We start from the raw sequence: 15,944 nt of genomic DNA on the forward strand, positions 1-15,944 counted from the left end.
TTTTTTACAGCAAGAATGCTATATTGACGCTCCCTACAAGAAAACTATATTTCTTACAGAAAAAGTTAGCCCCTTTTTGATCAAGTTTAGCTGCATACCAAAACAATCAAATTTAAGCCAATCTTTTGGTACCTACTTTTCATACTGGTGTGCATTTTTATTTTCCAATGTATTAAGAAGCTTCAATTATCGTTATCGCTCTTCATTTTCCATTTTGCATATTGTATAGACCCGGAACCACCCGTACCACCTCCAAAAGGACATCACGCAAGAAACTACGAACAAGGTACAGTTTCTTTATAAGATTTTTACAATAATTAGTTAGGAAAGGGTTAGGATTAATGCTTACTTAATAATACATAGTATATTTTGTACTTCCAAGTCAGGTACAACAAAAGCACGATATTATTCACATCATTAAATTCGTTTGTATCCACATCTGGTAGTATTAAGCAATGTAATATTATTTCATATTTGCGTAGTTCAACTCAAACATACCTTACCTATTGCACCTAATTCAAAATTATGAATCAACTCGATTATTTCCGTCTAGATTTCAGTACCTCTTGTACCTTATCGATTTGTATTTACAATAGAATAGTCGATACTTACTGGCACACAACAAAGCGGATACAACTTTGTGCCAGCCTCTGTTTTGAAATGGAAGGTACACCCAATAACGTAAGAACTATTCCCAGTTCTATAAGGGAGATATAAAGTAATATCTCTTGTGCGAAGGTGACTGAAAATTTTGAAGTTACTACTGCCTTAAATGTAAGTTTATCATACTTAGAAACAACTAGAAGAATAAAAAATACCATCACGCTCTTGCTATAAAGTCCTTGTAATAGTAGTGATTCATTCATTCCTTGTGACGTTTGCCTCACTAAATTATTGCAAATCAGAACATTTCCATTGATTTAATGTATTTATTTGCACATATTTCATCTCTTCTTATTTTAATTTATGTTAAAGTTAATGCTTCTATACTACTGTTGTTGATAAGTTCATCATTTTGGCTTTCCGGCTTTTCTAACTGCCTTATTATTGGAAATACAAACTAAAAAATAAATAGCAAATATCTCGTGAAGGTCATTTCCCATTGTTTTTTGATTTGTTGCATTTTAATCGGTTCAAAAATTGTTACAACTTTGGATTTAACTGATTTTGTATCTCCAATAATAACAAAGTTAGGAATGGTGCCAATTGAATTTGACACGTCCTGTATTTAAGCCAATTAGAAACAATGAATGAATGGTGATTAACTTTTAAATAAAGACTTAGAATATAACGGTAAGAACATACTGAAAGTATAGATTTGGTATCTTAGGCAACCAACAATACTGCCAAATTTTATTTACTACAATCTACCACGATGTGTAACTCTAAATACAGATACGGATCATTATTCTCTTCAAAATCAGGCATTATTTTCATATTGTCAATTGCATTAGATAAAACAAAGCACTTAGAATCAGCCCTTTATGAATATCTCTACTTTTAAGTCAACCCCAGATCATGTGGCCTTCAAATATTCCTTAAACCATCTTCGAGTGATGTGCCTACTTGCCGCTGTGCCGTTTGCAAACTCTGGCGAATATTTATCAAATATCTAAATGTATTGATATGCACCATCTACATGATACGACATTTGTTTCACATATCTGAAGCAGCTTTAAAGGCACTCATATTCGATTTTGCAATGAACTCGGTCCTCAATCCTGTAGTTAGAACTATAGTTTTGTATATAGACAACGCCCATGACAGACCATCTCCATGCCATAAACTATTTCGGTATATAAATATATAATTTTTGTTTATTAGACTGAAGGTCAACCTTATATATAATGTTATAAACTAATTTTATATGCAAGCGCATCGCAGTAAGTATTTAAACAATTTACGCTCATGAATTGAATAATCAAGTGTTGGAAGTCAATGTTCTATATGCCTATCTCTAAATAAGTATATAGGTGCATAGCTCTCGAAAGCATCTGAACAGTTAAACAATACCAAAACCATATAAAAACGAACGCAAATAAGGATAAAAATATGCAAACATAATATATCCATAAGCGTACCCACGCATTGTCGTCCAGTAGAAATGATTGCATAGATTTTTATGTAATATTGAATTAATTTAATCATACAGGATCGGAAAGTCCCCATGGTTCATCGGCGGTTACGTGAAAGCGATAAAGTAAGTCATAGAAATCCGTGCGATAGAGAAGGATGGCCATAATGAAGGCGCCTCATAGGCACCGCCCGTTTCGCCCTTCCACAAATAAGATCCACTTCCACTTGTAATTCAGCGACCGGTGGTCATCTTTGTTTTCGTCGTTTGGCTTTTCTTTAATAGATGTCACTACTTATACAATTTCGACTTCTGTATTCCGATATGTTAATATCATCCGTTAACAGAGGACAGCACAACGCGTAACAAAGAAAACTTTTTACAGTAGCTAGTAGATACCTCTGTTTGTAAATCTAGTGACCTTGTTTCCCCTACTGAGAAGTTATTCAAATGGAGTATAGTGCTCAGCTGCATTTAAAGTTCATTTAGTTGTTATTTAAGTATACTTTTTAAAATGACTTAAAAATTCCAAGAAATAAAGCAAAATTCCCTATTGCCCCAATTCCAAAAAAATCTGTAGATCTGGCATCACTCTTTATAGGGCTGCCCTCTGTTAACGGATTGTATTAACATATCGGAATACGAAGTCGGAATTGTATAAGTAGCGACATCTATTACAGAAAAGGCAAACGACGAAAACAAAGATGACCACCGGTCGCTGTAAAGTGGAAGTGGATCTTATTTGTGGAAGGGCGAAACGGGCGGTGACTATGTGACGCCTTCATTATGGCCATCCCTCTCTATCGCATGGATTTCTATGACTTACTTTATCGCTCTCACGTAACGGCCGATGAACCATGGGGACTTTCCGACCCTGTATATTTAGGTACAACGTCGTATCTTAGCAAATGATTTTTCGATTTTTTTTTAAATGTCTATAAAAGTTGTACGTACCTACCTAATTATTTATAAGTGATATTATTTAGTATAATACAGTTGGATTTTTTGCAACAGTAAAAAGAAAACTAGTTCTTGCATATGACTACCAAAAATCGAAAAAGTACGAAGTACGTATTTAATATATTCGACAAGTACGTTGAAAAGGACAATAAAGAAAAATAACAAACGATCCCTTAACATTTTCCCAAGATGTGTCACCCACGGGCACGCCACTGGTAATCGCGAGTTGAAATTTCTTCCCCGTCTCTACCGTTCCATCATTATTAATACGCCATTGTTATTTCTCGCGCCTTTGGAATAATTAATGAATTTTTCAACTTACACCTGGGTAGACTACCTTGAAGAAAGATTCACTTGTGGATTTAGTCATACAACGATCTCGGCGGATATAAGCCTGCCTGCGGCAAGGGCCCGCGCCTTATACGAGAAAATAAATCACTCTCGCTTAAGTAAATACGGAAACGGTCAGTGTATGAAAATAAATCTTGGTCGAGTTTGCGCTTTACAGTGTCAAAGTGACTCATTAGTAAGGCCTCATTAAATGTCTGTACGGGGTGTAACAGCGACGTTGGGACAAACGTTTAGGGCTGGTTCATATTGTCAAAACAGCAAAGAAAACAAAAAAAACGGATTCTACAATTTTGGTGAAGTGTTTAATACAGAGTTTATTGGAGAGTTTCGAGCATACTTCCATAAGAGATAATAATCTCATCATTAGGATTTCAAAACTGAAAAGTGAACAAATTATGACATACATTAAATACTTATGTCAAGTTTAAGTTCAATTTTAAAGAAAAATGTTTCCTATTCAAAAACTAAGTTTTGAAGGTAATAATACTCACTACTTTCATTTTTCTCAAAAACCAAACATTTCATTTTTTTGCTGTAGAATAAACTGAACTGTAAAAAAAATATATTCATTTTGGAAAATTTCCAGTGGTGTAGAAATTATATGAAAATTAGGGGTTATCAGAGTCCCTTAGGGACGCCTATGATTGATCTATTTTCACAGTAATTTGTAAAATCGATAGAGATTTTCATTCGTACACTTCACACTAAATATAAAACAAATGGCTTTAATAAAAAATAAAATCAAAATAAAATATTTTTTTTCAAGATCATATATTTAAAAGGAAACCTTTGGAAGAAAAAGTGTATACTTCAAAATTACACTATTTTGACGAGATCTATAGATGGTTCAAGTCCTAATAATAACAAGTGTATCACCCTGTATACCCATTTAGTTTGCAGTTGCATTACTTTATATAGAGTATATAGCATATAGAGTTGGACACGAATTTTTGGTTCGGCAAGCTAAATTTATCACTATAGATGCTAAATATTATGTACAATAACATATTAGTTTCTAGAGTCATAAAAATGGGGGAAAGATTGTTTACAGGCTGGTTAATTGTATAATTTTTACACACACATTTACATTCACATTTTTCGCTTATAACTTTTTTCCGTTGATTTCCAACAGAGAACAGTAAAATACCTTTTTTTCGTCTTCAAAAGACCTACAAAATTAGCCTTCGAGCGTCAAAAAATATTGATTAGATCAAAAGTTATAATCAGAAGAAGTTTATTTATGACTTGAATTAAATATTTATAAACTGCGTTATTATTACCAGAACGTTTTGGCATCGCATCCTCTCATTCCTTATCACTGTCTAATAATTCACACGAAATCTGGAATCGGTAACTTGAATAGTTGAAGTTATGGCCTTATAAACAAATTAACTAATTATTAGTCTGGACGATCCCGAGTATTTCCATAATCGCACTGATTTTTTTCATGGTAGGTTTCATAATAATACATTTAAATCTATCATTTTTTTTAATTTCAAATTTTCAACCTGGAAATTTTTTTATTTTAGCTTTAGTTGCGAAATGAAATATACGACGCACGAGCGTGAAATAGTTATATATTATATACATATTCGGAAAACTTATGAAAAGAGCTTTAAGTTAAAAAAAAATCGTCAAGATTCGTTGAAAAACAACGGAGTTACAGCCTGTCAAATATAATACCTTTAAGCGAATTTCGCTTATTTAACGGCAGGACTATGAATATTATCGTCATTTTCTTCGGACTAGCTATCGTTCGCTTCCCCCACCCTTCCGCCACGCCACGGCTCGCCGAAAATCAAGCGACCCACTGACTTTTGACAATATTTCTTATGCACCATACTTCCACAAATAAAATATTTTTACCTGGGAAAGTACTCGGGTTGCCGGTTATGCCGGTTTTTTTTGCCGTTACCAACCTAATTTGTTTAACAATAGGCCGTCAACTTTGACAGTATGTAACTCCGTTGTTTTTCAACGAATCTTGACGATCTTTTTTTTTAACTTAAAGCTCTTTTCATAAGCTTTCCGAATATGTAATAATATATAACTATATCACGCTCGTGCGTCGTACCTATATTTCATAACTAAGGCTAAAAAATAAAAAAATTTCCAGGTTACAAATTTGAAATTTAAAAAAAATTATAAATTTCAATGTATTATTATGAAATCTACCATGAAAAAAATCAGTGCGATTGTGGAAGATGCTCGGGATCGTCCAGACTAATAATTAGTTAATTTGTTTATAAGACCATTACTTGTAAACTATTCAACTTACCGATTCCAGATTTCGTGTGAGTTATTAGACAGTGATAAGGAATGAGAGGATGCGATGCCAAAACGTTCTGGTAATAATAACGCAGTTTATAAATGTTTAATTCAAAAGTCATAAATAAACTTCTTCTGATTATAACTTTTGATCTAATCAATATTTTTTGGCGCTTGAAGGCTAGTTTTGTAGGTCTTTTAAAGACGAAAAAAAAGTACTTTACTGTTTTCTAATGGAAATGAACGGAAAAAAGTTATAAGCGAAAAACGCGAATTTACATAAAAATTATACAATTAACCACCGTGTAAACAATCTTTCCCCCATGTTTATGACTGTGGAAACTAATTTGTTATTGTACATAATATTTAGCATTTATAGTGATAAAGTCAGCTTATTTTCATGGCCTACATGTAAGGTTTTCGTATTATCACTAAAAACAAATCCTTCATTTCATTAATACTACTTAATAATCAATATTTTAAATCTAAGGCAACTACAACTCGTTTAATCTAATAGTTTCGCCAACACCCAATTAATAATCTCACTCGTAATTCAAAAGAAAACATATTTAAAAATCAGATTTAATATTTATTACTATTAAATGAGATAAACAATTAATCTGATACGCCTTCAATCCTACAATCAGTTTTTTTATCGCTGATCTACGTTACACCTATCCGTCAAACCTTCTGCAACACAGGCTTATCTAGGATTACGTTTTTAGTAATACATTTGCATTCAACGATCGTTAATTGAAACATATATGGTTAACCTTCATACAGGTAAATATTTACTGTTCGTAAACAAACAATAATTGTTGACGAGAAAGAACTCGTCCCAACGTTAAAAACAACGTTAAAAGGTGTAAAAAGTGTCTGTTGTGTAACAAGAAATCTGCGTAAAAATTAGTGTTACGGAGAGTGATGTGAAGTGTAAATTCGCGGCAGTGGCAAGAATTACAACTTAGTTTAAAGAGTGTTGTTAAAAAGTGACGCTTATTTGAAGTTGTTCGAGCTATGGAAACGAGGCTTCGTATCAAGTCGTCAGAACAGATAGCCAGAAGCAAGGAAGGTCTTCACAACAGGCATACCATCGCCAACTTTCCTATAGTCTATGGACCCATACCTTACAGTACGTCTTTAAAAAATATAACAGATAATGTTTATTGTTTTTGTAAGAACTAAAATCTTCGTGAGATAAGAAACAATTGACAGATAATATATTATCTAGAATAATAAGTGCCCATCTCAATTTTCTTAATTTAAACCCTGCTTCAATTCATACTGAACCATGGGATTTATTTCATATCTTTAAAAACTGATATATATTTAATACAGTAAATATATTTTAACTATAATTAATTTCACTATACGAACAGATTGATTTAATTTTATTCCGATTTTTGTTCTGTTTAGTTTAATCACTCTTACAAATTTAAGACTTTTAAACAAAGAAATCTTGGATTACATAACAGCATTAATGTTTTAAATAGTTTTACATATTATCTTATTATTACTAATCACGTATCTGACGTAAAAAGTATCTACTGCTTGTTATGGTTACGTCAGAAAACCATTGTATCAATACTATGTCCTATTTTTTCGTAGTAAATAGTATTTTTGAAAAGTGATAAATTTGAAAATGCTCATGGAATGAAATAAACGGAGTGTTTCAAAATCATGCGCCATTCCTCGTGAAGAAGATTTTCACCCAAAGGCAATTTTATTATTGAAATGGCACTGATGTTACTTTCTTTTTGGAATACAGAAAAAGTTAGTTTCTCCTTTTTTACCAAAATATTTCTGAAACAACTTTGGCAATTTGAAAGAATTTTTGTATCGATATGTCATATAGTTGTACACGGTGTCCTACTAAGGTCGGCGAGGTACGATATTAGAGAAAATATAGGCCCTAGAACTTCGGGAAAAATATATTGAATAGAATCGACTAAGAGAGATCGCTGGAAATAGTTTTCAAGTTCGTAGCTCGGTCGCTAGGGGGCGCAATCTACATACCAAAACGTAGAGTTGAATTTTTCTCAGAAATGTTTCCTATTCAGGTATATTAAATCGTACAAATATGGATAGCCGGATTTATTGCGCATAATTTTTGTTATTGACATTGTGTTCTATCGCTCGACAGAAAGAGTGGGGGAAGCCCCTAGTGTCTGATCAGAAAAATGTATGTTGGTTGTCTAACCACCGGGTCACGTGGCTTACAAACATTTATGAACGCTCTGAACAAGATTTTAAATATAGAATTTAACAACCTTTTTTTTAACTTCTAGGCTTCTTATCTGAAAGATATTCGAGCTAATTCAAACCAATTGTAAGAATTCAAATAAAGATACCTAAGAGATATTTCTAAATGCAAGTATCAGCAAGCTACTGTATATTCCCGAGGTTAAAATATGACGAATTAAATCAATTTACCCATGCACAAAAGTCGTATCACGAAAAGGTTATGAGGTACGTTCATAAAATAGCTATAACCAATCAGTTCTTCAATTTACAATGTAGTAAAAATACGCCATCTGTTAAATAATCAACTTCTTTTTCTCTGAAAGCCCGTTAATTAATTAGATATCTTAATGACCAGTAATCTATAGTCCCTTATCATGAGAACCGCTCTCACTTGATTTATTTAACGTTCCCTTTTTGTTAATAAAAGAGCAAGAGTCGATTTCTAGCTTTAAGGCAAATCGGCGACCGGTCAGAGATACGTTTTCACTTTTCTTCAATGAAGTACATCTTCTCGGCGGCATTGAGTTGGGTTAACAACACTGTGGGAAATTTACTAAAGAATGGGTCAGTCGTTGCCTTTAATAAATATTATATACGAGTGCATACAAATGATACGCGTGAACTTACATAAGAATACATGTGTGTAAAGTAAAGAAGTACATTTATAACTGAAGAAGTTTGAACTTTAATGAAAGAGACAGTAGAATTACGTAAGTGATATTTTTTTAGATACTCAAACTCTAAGTCGTTCTAAGAAAAAGGGTCATACATAAACATAGGCCATAGGCTGTAGAACGCTTCGGTTTGGAAATACAGAATATTTTAAAAACTCACATTTACTCAAATAGATGTTTTCTGTTGAAAATTGAACTACTGACTTAACAATTTATGAACAAAAAATCACGTATCTGTCAGCCAATAGCGGATATTAGAAATTGGATAGTTTAATTTAATTCCGGCATGTAAAAAACTGAACTAGATCTAAACCATTAACCTAGCAAGCTAGTATCAAGCGATAATGTGACAATATTTTCAAATTCAAACCATATGAAAGTAACTGAGACTGGAAACTTGACATACCAATCATTTCTTGTAATTAATCGCTCTAATAAAACATATGGCGTAAATTCGTATACTGCTTGTTCGTAACTTAACTATATACGAGGTGTATTTAAGTGAAGAACCACCGATGCTACCGCATGAATTTTAGGCCAAACTGTGATATATTTTAAAACTTAGCAAACTAGTGCAATAGATGCGTAATACTTTATTTATAAAGCGGATATTTGAATTAAGAATATGTCTAGATATGTATCATATTGTGCAGCTAATCTTAAGAACAACGCATCCAAACTTCGATACAAGCACTAAAAACTACAATTTTTGCAGTTTAAAAAAAACGTATTTTTTCTTTAAATTTTTGACAAAGAAATACCTATTTGCAGATATATGTATGTTTGAAGGTTTTTTTCGTTAGTTTGTAACGTAAATTCGGTCAAGCATTTTTAGTTACACCTTGCGTCAACTTTCCGATTCAGCGCTTGCAGTTGACATATTTATTTTCTGGTACTGAGTGTATAGGTATACTTAGACGTAATGAATTTGTAAATATTTTCTCAATGGTTTACTATTACCAGGAAAGAAAACCACTAGAAGTTTCTAATGGATGAGAAATCGCGGACCACCTGTTAGTTGATAGTTATTGGTACTATATTTATACCAGACAATGGAGTTTTACATTGAAAAACTACGATTTAATGTTTAGCATTTCACTTTGTCTTCATTTCTACGATTTTCTATTTTTCCTCTTGATTATGCAGTGTATTATTACAGTAACAACATCCCATTAATACGAAATAGTATCATTTTCTCTCAGAAAGTTTAAAAGACGGGAAATATAATTTTGAACAATAGCTCAAAAATATTACATTTCACACTTAGTGAATTCTAGTTTCTCCCAGCCGTGTTAAAGTTAACAAGTCAAATCCCAAAAAAAATTACAGAATTCCTACCAAGAAAACTTCTCCCTATTACTACCGCGTTATTAGAGAATGTCTGGACCACTTATACTCGACGCAGGAAAGACCAACTTCTACAACGACACCAAAATCACTCCGATCGAACCAACCCTGCGCCCAGCGGTCACGACCGAACATTTGAAACATTGAAAGTACCTACCCTATAGATTGTAAGATTCTACATGATTCTACATTTCTACACTATCGATTCCTTGATAACAGAATTGAAAAAGCTTTGTAATAAGCCTTGTTCTGTCATAAGAACTGTTCAATATGACCACCGTTTTTTGTAATACATAAAATCATAATACGCAAAATTAAAATGCAATTATGATCAACTTTAACGCCCACTAGCTGTTAAACAAAACAACTAGATAGAGGCAAGTCTAATTAAATCTGCTTATTTTGATTGCAGGAAGCTGTGGTAGCTCTATGTACGTGGGGCATTGGTACACCCTGTATAAAAGTTGCAAATATCGCATCAATTTCGACTGTACATAAAAATCAAGCAAGCAAAAGCAGTTATTAAAAAAAAAAGGCGAAATCGGAGCTTATACTTCATAAACGCATTTCCAACGAGTAAATAATGTTATATATTGCAGTTGACAGTTAGTAATAGTTAATAAACACAAACTGGCGTATCGATGGCAATGCTGTCCATTATAATGAGTAGTTTGTGACACTTATGTGCATTTCACCGAGGATGGTGGGACAACTGGCTTCTTTCAGACTTTCTTTAGCGGGCTTTATGGCTGTTTGATTTCCCTGCAGTATCAATTTGCCCATTCGTTCGTGTTTGAGGTTTATTAATGATCGGATAAGATGTACGCAAACTGCGTGGGTTAGTTTATTAAATTCTTATTCGGACCGATAGTGGATGAACAATTCTGTGCAAGTTTGTGTTTAAATATTTGTTTTGGTGTGTAGTGTATGGACATTATGATTCGAAACGCTATTCGTACACTTATTGGTGAGTGCTGATGGTTTTGGGAGGCGCGCTCCAAATTTCTTTTTTGCTACTATCTACAATAGGGAGGCCCAAAAAAACGATAGATTTTTTTTGCGTGTCTCTTGTGAAAATATGTTAGTTCATCATGTTTTAAGAGCCCCCTCAAAAAACCAGCTCAAAAAATTTTTTAGAGGTCGTTCAAAATTTTTAAAAAATTTCCAAATTCGTCAAAAATTTAATTTTTATTTTATTTTTTTTTCTCGTTATTTTATCATTTTCTAGGTTGAAAAATTTCTCGTTTCTGAAAATTTCGAATCGATATTTTAATTTCTAAAGGTCACTCATAATTATTTTAACTTTCAAAGTAGTGATTCACTATATTTTGACCCCCCTTTAATTTTTTTGTTTTAAGAGTTTTAAAAAAATGTGAAATATAGAAGTTGCACGATTTTTTATGAATTTCTCGAAAATAATAGTAGAAAAACAAATGGAGTCCAAACAAAATGTCCGCGGATGTTAACTTTGTTAAGTTAAATGGAACACCCTATATATGTTTACATATTTGGATAGAACATTCCCTGTTGAACATAGTCATGTAGAGTTTGTTGAGTCCATCTTTAAGAATAAGCGAGATAATATTAAAAAACGAAAAGAAGGTTTTTTATTAAGGAAATAAGACATCTTGTAATTGTTAGACCTATTTCAGGCATTTCTGCATTGTTTCGAATTACGTAAGGATTTACAGATTTAGTTAAAATATATTTTGATATATCGGACATTGATGCGGTCCAAAATGCGTATAGGTAATGTAACGAAATCTCACTAATTAGGCCGTGAGGGGCCTAATTACTCATGGACATTATATGGTAGGTCGTGACAGTGACAGGTAGTGAGGTCTTGACAACATTGTTATTGATTGACAGTTTGTGTTATTATTTAATTACAATAGGTTAGGTTATAACTTTACATGACTATGCTCAACAAGGAACGTTCTATCCAAATAGGTAAAAATATACAGGGTGTTCCATTTAACTTAACCAAGTTAACATCCGCGGCCATTTTGTTTGGAGTTCATTTGTTTTTCTACTGTCATTTTTGAAAAATTAATAAAGACTCGTGCAACTTTTATATATCACATTTCTTTATAAGTCTCAAAACAAAAAAGTTAAAGGGGGGGGGTCAAAATATAGTGAATCACCCTGTACCTAAAATGTTTTCGAGCGACCTCTAAAAATAAACATCAACGAACTAATATTTTTTTATTGAATTTGATGAACAAAAGAATAGAAATAAATCGCGAGAAAAGAAAATCAATTTTGACGATTTCGGAAATTTTTTAAAATTTTGAGTGGCCTCTAAAAAAATTTTTTTTGAGTTGATTTTTTGAGGGGGCTCTTAAAACATGATAAATTGTGAGAATATGTTAGATTCTCACAAGAGACTCGAAAAAAATATATTAGTTTTTTTTTTGGGCCACACTAATACACACATATAACTATCGATTGACCCTTAAATTTCAGAATTTTTCTAATCCAACTCTGAATAACATTTGTCGTAATTTCTTTTTTGTTTTACACAAATTGTATAAAAAAACTACGCGCAATTTCTCTATTTAAAAACTGTTAGATATTAAGGTTTCATTAAATTCAAGTGAACAAATTTATTTACCATGGTTATTATGTAAATTTCTGATTGCATTTCTCTGTTGATAACTTTTATAAGTGATTTCACAATCTAAAAATCGTGTTGATTCAGTAAATAGAAAGAAACTGAAAGAAGGTGAAAATAGAACAGCTTTCCTTATAGTGAAATTCTGCAGATGGCATTTTGGTAGTAGAGCAACACATGATTTGCTTACAAATTTTGTTTTTTGAAATTTAACTTATATACAATAGATATGTACATTAAAATCGATATTTATAATATCATGTACATAGTTATCTGAAAAATACATAAACAGAGAATAGAAGATCTATAAGTCTAAATCTTAACTGAGGCTGTCAGAGACAGTCGCAATTCAATGGCGCGCCAAGCGAGTCAACCGAGACATGCGTTAGCCGCTGTCTCAGAATGCTTTTCAGGTTCACGTCACTTTAGTATACTGTTGTTTATTTTTCCGATCTAAAAACCTTAATGCACCAATACTAAGACTGTTTTTTATGTCATTTAGAATATGTCTAAAATGCTAATGTCAGATTTTGCGCTACAAATTAATAAAAAAAGTTATAAAAATAAGCGTTCAGAAGTGTTTCAGTATTAGGGTATAGGGTGTTCATATTTATTGAAAATATAGTTTATTTCAAGTTTTTCTTTAAGTTTGTGGTAGTTAGATAGTGAAATATCGATACACCCTGTATGTTAATGTCAAAAAAAAATAAAAATAATACATATTCTGAGAATATATGAGAATAAAATCTTTACAAAACAAACTACGAGTAATATTATTAAATGAATAAATATTCTATTTATAAGCAAGATAAGTTCGCTAATTTGTGCATTGAATTAAACTTTCCTTGACCGATAAGGTCTCGTATATAAAAACGGTGTTCTACATCGCAATCAAGGCATTGATAAAAATACCTACCTGCAACTGTGACATATATCGATAACAGGTAGCGGTTGCTATGTATTCCACTTGTGTCGAGCACTGTTGAAAAAAGTTTACGTGCTTGAAGTGCCACATTCTTTCTCACCGGAGCAATATAATTTAAATATAAACCGACACAGGTACACCGCGGCGGAATGGAACAAAATACTTGCATGTACGTAAAAGCTATTTATTTTTCTTATTATTCGGAATCGTTTAGTATATATCTCTCAAATCGAAACTCACGCAAATTTATGAAAATGAGGGCTTGTACTGATTAGGAGGAAAAATTAGAAACCACTATAAGATATGAATTTTTATCAAAATGGTGAATATCGACCGGTACATGTCTGGTGGTTCAGCTAACAAATGACGCTTACTAGATATTGTGGATATAATTCAATGCAGGTCGGGACATGTAGTTATTTCTCGCAATATCGTCTGTTAAAAAAGTCCCACATATGATTGCATTTTTAAATTTTCTGAATATAAGGCTTGTTAAGCTTGTTGCATCCTTGAAATATAAAAACAAGATATGGTTCTTACCATTCATCAAGCACTAAGAAAGATATACTTTGCATAATTTGCTTTATTAAAACTTAAAACAGAATTTTTGCTGGTGGCTTAATGCCTTCTCTTACCTTTTATCTGTTTTTAAAAATTAGCTTCCAAAACCTGTTTCATTTTGTACTTCTGCGCATATTTCGATATTTCCACAACCACTAAAGCACTTTCCCTTATTTTGTTTGGGACAACATATTTTTAGTGCCCACTTCTGATTTGTGAAAACCACACGTTGTTATCATGTTTAGTTACGGAGATACTTGATATTTTTGAGAATTTCATGATATCGTTTCTTTTTTTTCAAAAAAAAACTCAACTAACTGCTAAACGTTGTGAAAAACCCAAGATTTATTTGCACAAGTGGGACTTCAATTGAAACATGCAATAAAACACAGGTTGTTTCACAATTTGGATTCATTCCTACTGAAGTTCAGTATCAATGGAATCGACAATATTCAATGGGAATGCAGATCTGCACTTTTCAATTTAGAAACAAATGGAATATCCTTCATATTTTCCCTTAATTAAAAGATTTCTCAATATAAACGCAGATGTAGTTATGTTAATACTAAACGGTCTTATTCATTTCCAGAATCTCCAAGGAAATATGTGGAAAACGAGGTGACAATCCACTACAAGACGCCAATCCGTCAAGAGGTAAAAGAGTATCTCAGCGAAGACGAGCTGGCTTACCGTCAGGCCGAGGTTATGAAGAAAATCTACCAAGAAGAAAGGCGAAAGAAATATCTTCAGGTTAGCAAGTCACTTCAAGTAAGTTTTAGTCTGTAGGATTTAAGTCTGTGCAGTGTGGCTGTCAAGCTGCTTTCAATTAACGCTAGCAGCTAACTTTGTTCCTTGTAATGGACGGTATGTATACTAGGAGTTTTCCAAAAGATTTCCATTCTTTTATATTTTTTTTACAAAGACATTAAGTCATAAGATGTTGAATTGCTTGGAAATATATAATGCTGCTTGTAGCTTTTATTTTTAAGTTCGAACATCGATGTAGAAGTAATATAACCGCATATAACCCAAAAAATTATATTTTTAATACACTTGAATTTACACAATGTTATTTTAAATTTCGTGGCTGAAAACATACATAGGTATTGTATTTTTGAAACCGAGAGTTGCACGAAACTAAATTTGTACAGGACATAGCTAATACGATGCGAAACATCGCTTCAATGTTAAAAATGTTGTGGTGAAAATTCGAAATATATGTAAATAAATATATATGTGGATGTATATTCATCCAGTTTGGACTGGAAGTATTAACAGTTGCATAAAGCATAACGTATTTTGTGCTACAGAGGAATGTTGATGAAACATACCTACTTACAAAGTTTCATAAGAGAATTGGTTATTGACCTTGTTTTGTTCAAAATATCAATAAATATAATTTATAAATAAAAATTAATAAATACCTGCGTGATATATTTACAGTCTTTTATTAAAATGTAATTCTTCTTTCTTTAAAAGTATACTTAATAGAAACGCTTTTTATTACATTTACGTTCTTACATAGTTGGTAAGGGAGCCAGAAATACAGGGTGATTCAGAACTTATCCAAAAAAATTTGGGAATAGATGCGGCATGAGAAATGAAGTCAATATCGTAAATTTTTTTTTTTTAAATCCTTAGTTTCCGAGAAAAAAATTATTGAAGTTATAGTACATTCAACGACTACATAGCTGGACAACTGTAGTCTCTAGCGTCATTTGCAATGCGCGTGGAGAGCCACGTGGCCTCAGCGACTCCGAATACTGAAATCGTAGTTTGCAATCGTCGTTGCAACAGTATTTACCTGTTATCTGTGGTGTTTACAATATTTTTTTAGTAGTTAGTGTCAAAAATGGGTAGTTAGTGTCAAAAATGGTTTGCGTGTATAGCAACTCGGAGTTGATGGATATCGTTTTAATTTATGGT

The 15,944-nt window shown here is 32.4% G+C and overlaps 1 protein-coding gene across 1 annotated transcript in view; it reads left to right on the top strand.

The window, feature by feature from the left end:
* Positions 1–15,944, top strand: part of LOC108911220 — a gene marked incomplete in the record, with an annotated part of 172,117 nt that overhangs the window by 136,109 nt on the left and 20,064 nt on the right. The window contains 2 exon segments of the mRNA XM_023455849.1: positions 230–286; positions 14,608–14,768. Coding sequence (XP_023311617.1) covers positions 230–286; positions 14,608–14,768 — 218 coding nt within the window.

This window comes from Anoplophora glabripennis, unplaced genomic scaffold (genome assembly GCF_000390285.2).
Source record: "Anoplophora glabripennis isolate ALB-LARVAE unplaced genomic scaffold, Agla_2.0 scaffold1, whole genome shotgun sequence".
In the NCBI taxonomy this organism is placed as follows: domain Eukaryota; kingdom Metazoa; phylum Arthropoda; class Insecta; order Coleoptera; family Cerambycidae; genus Anoplophora; species Anoplophora glabripennis.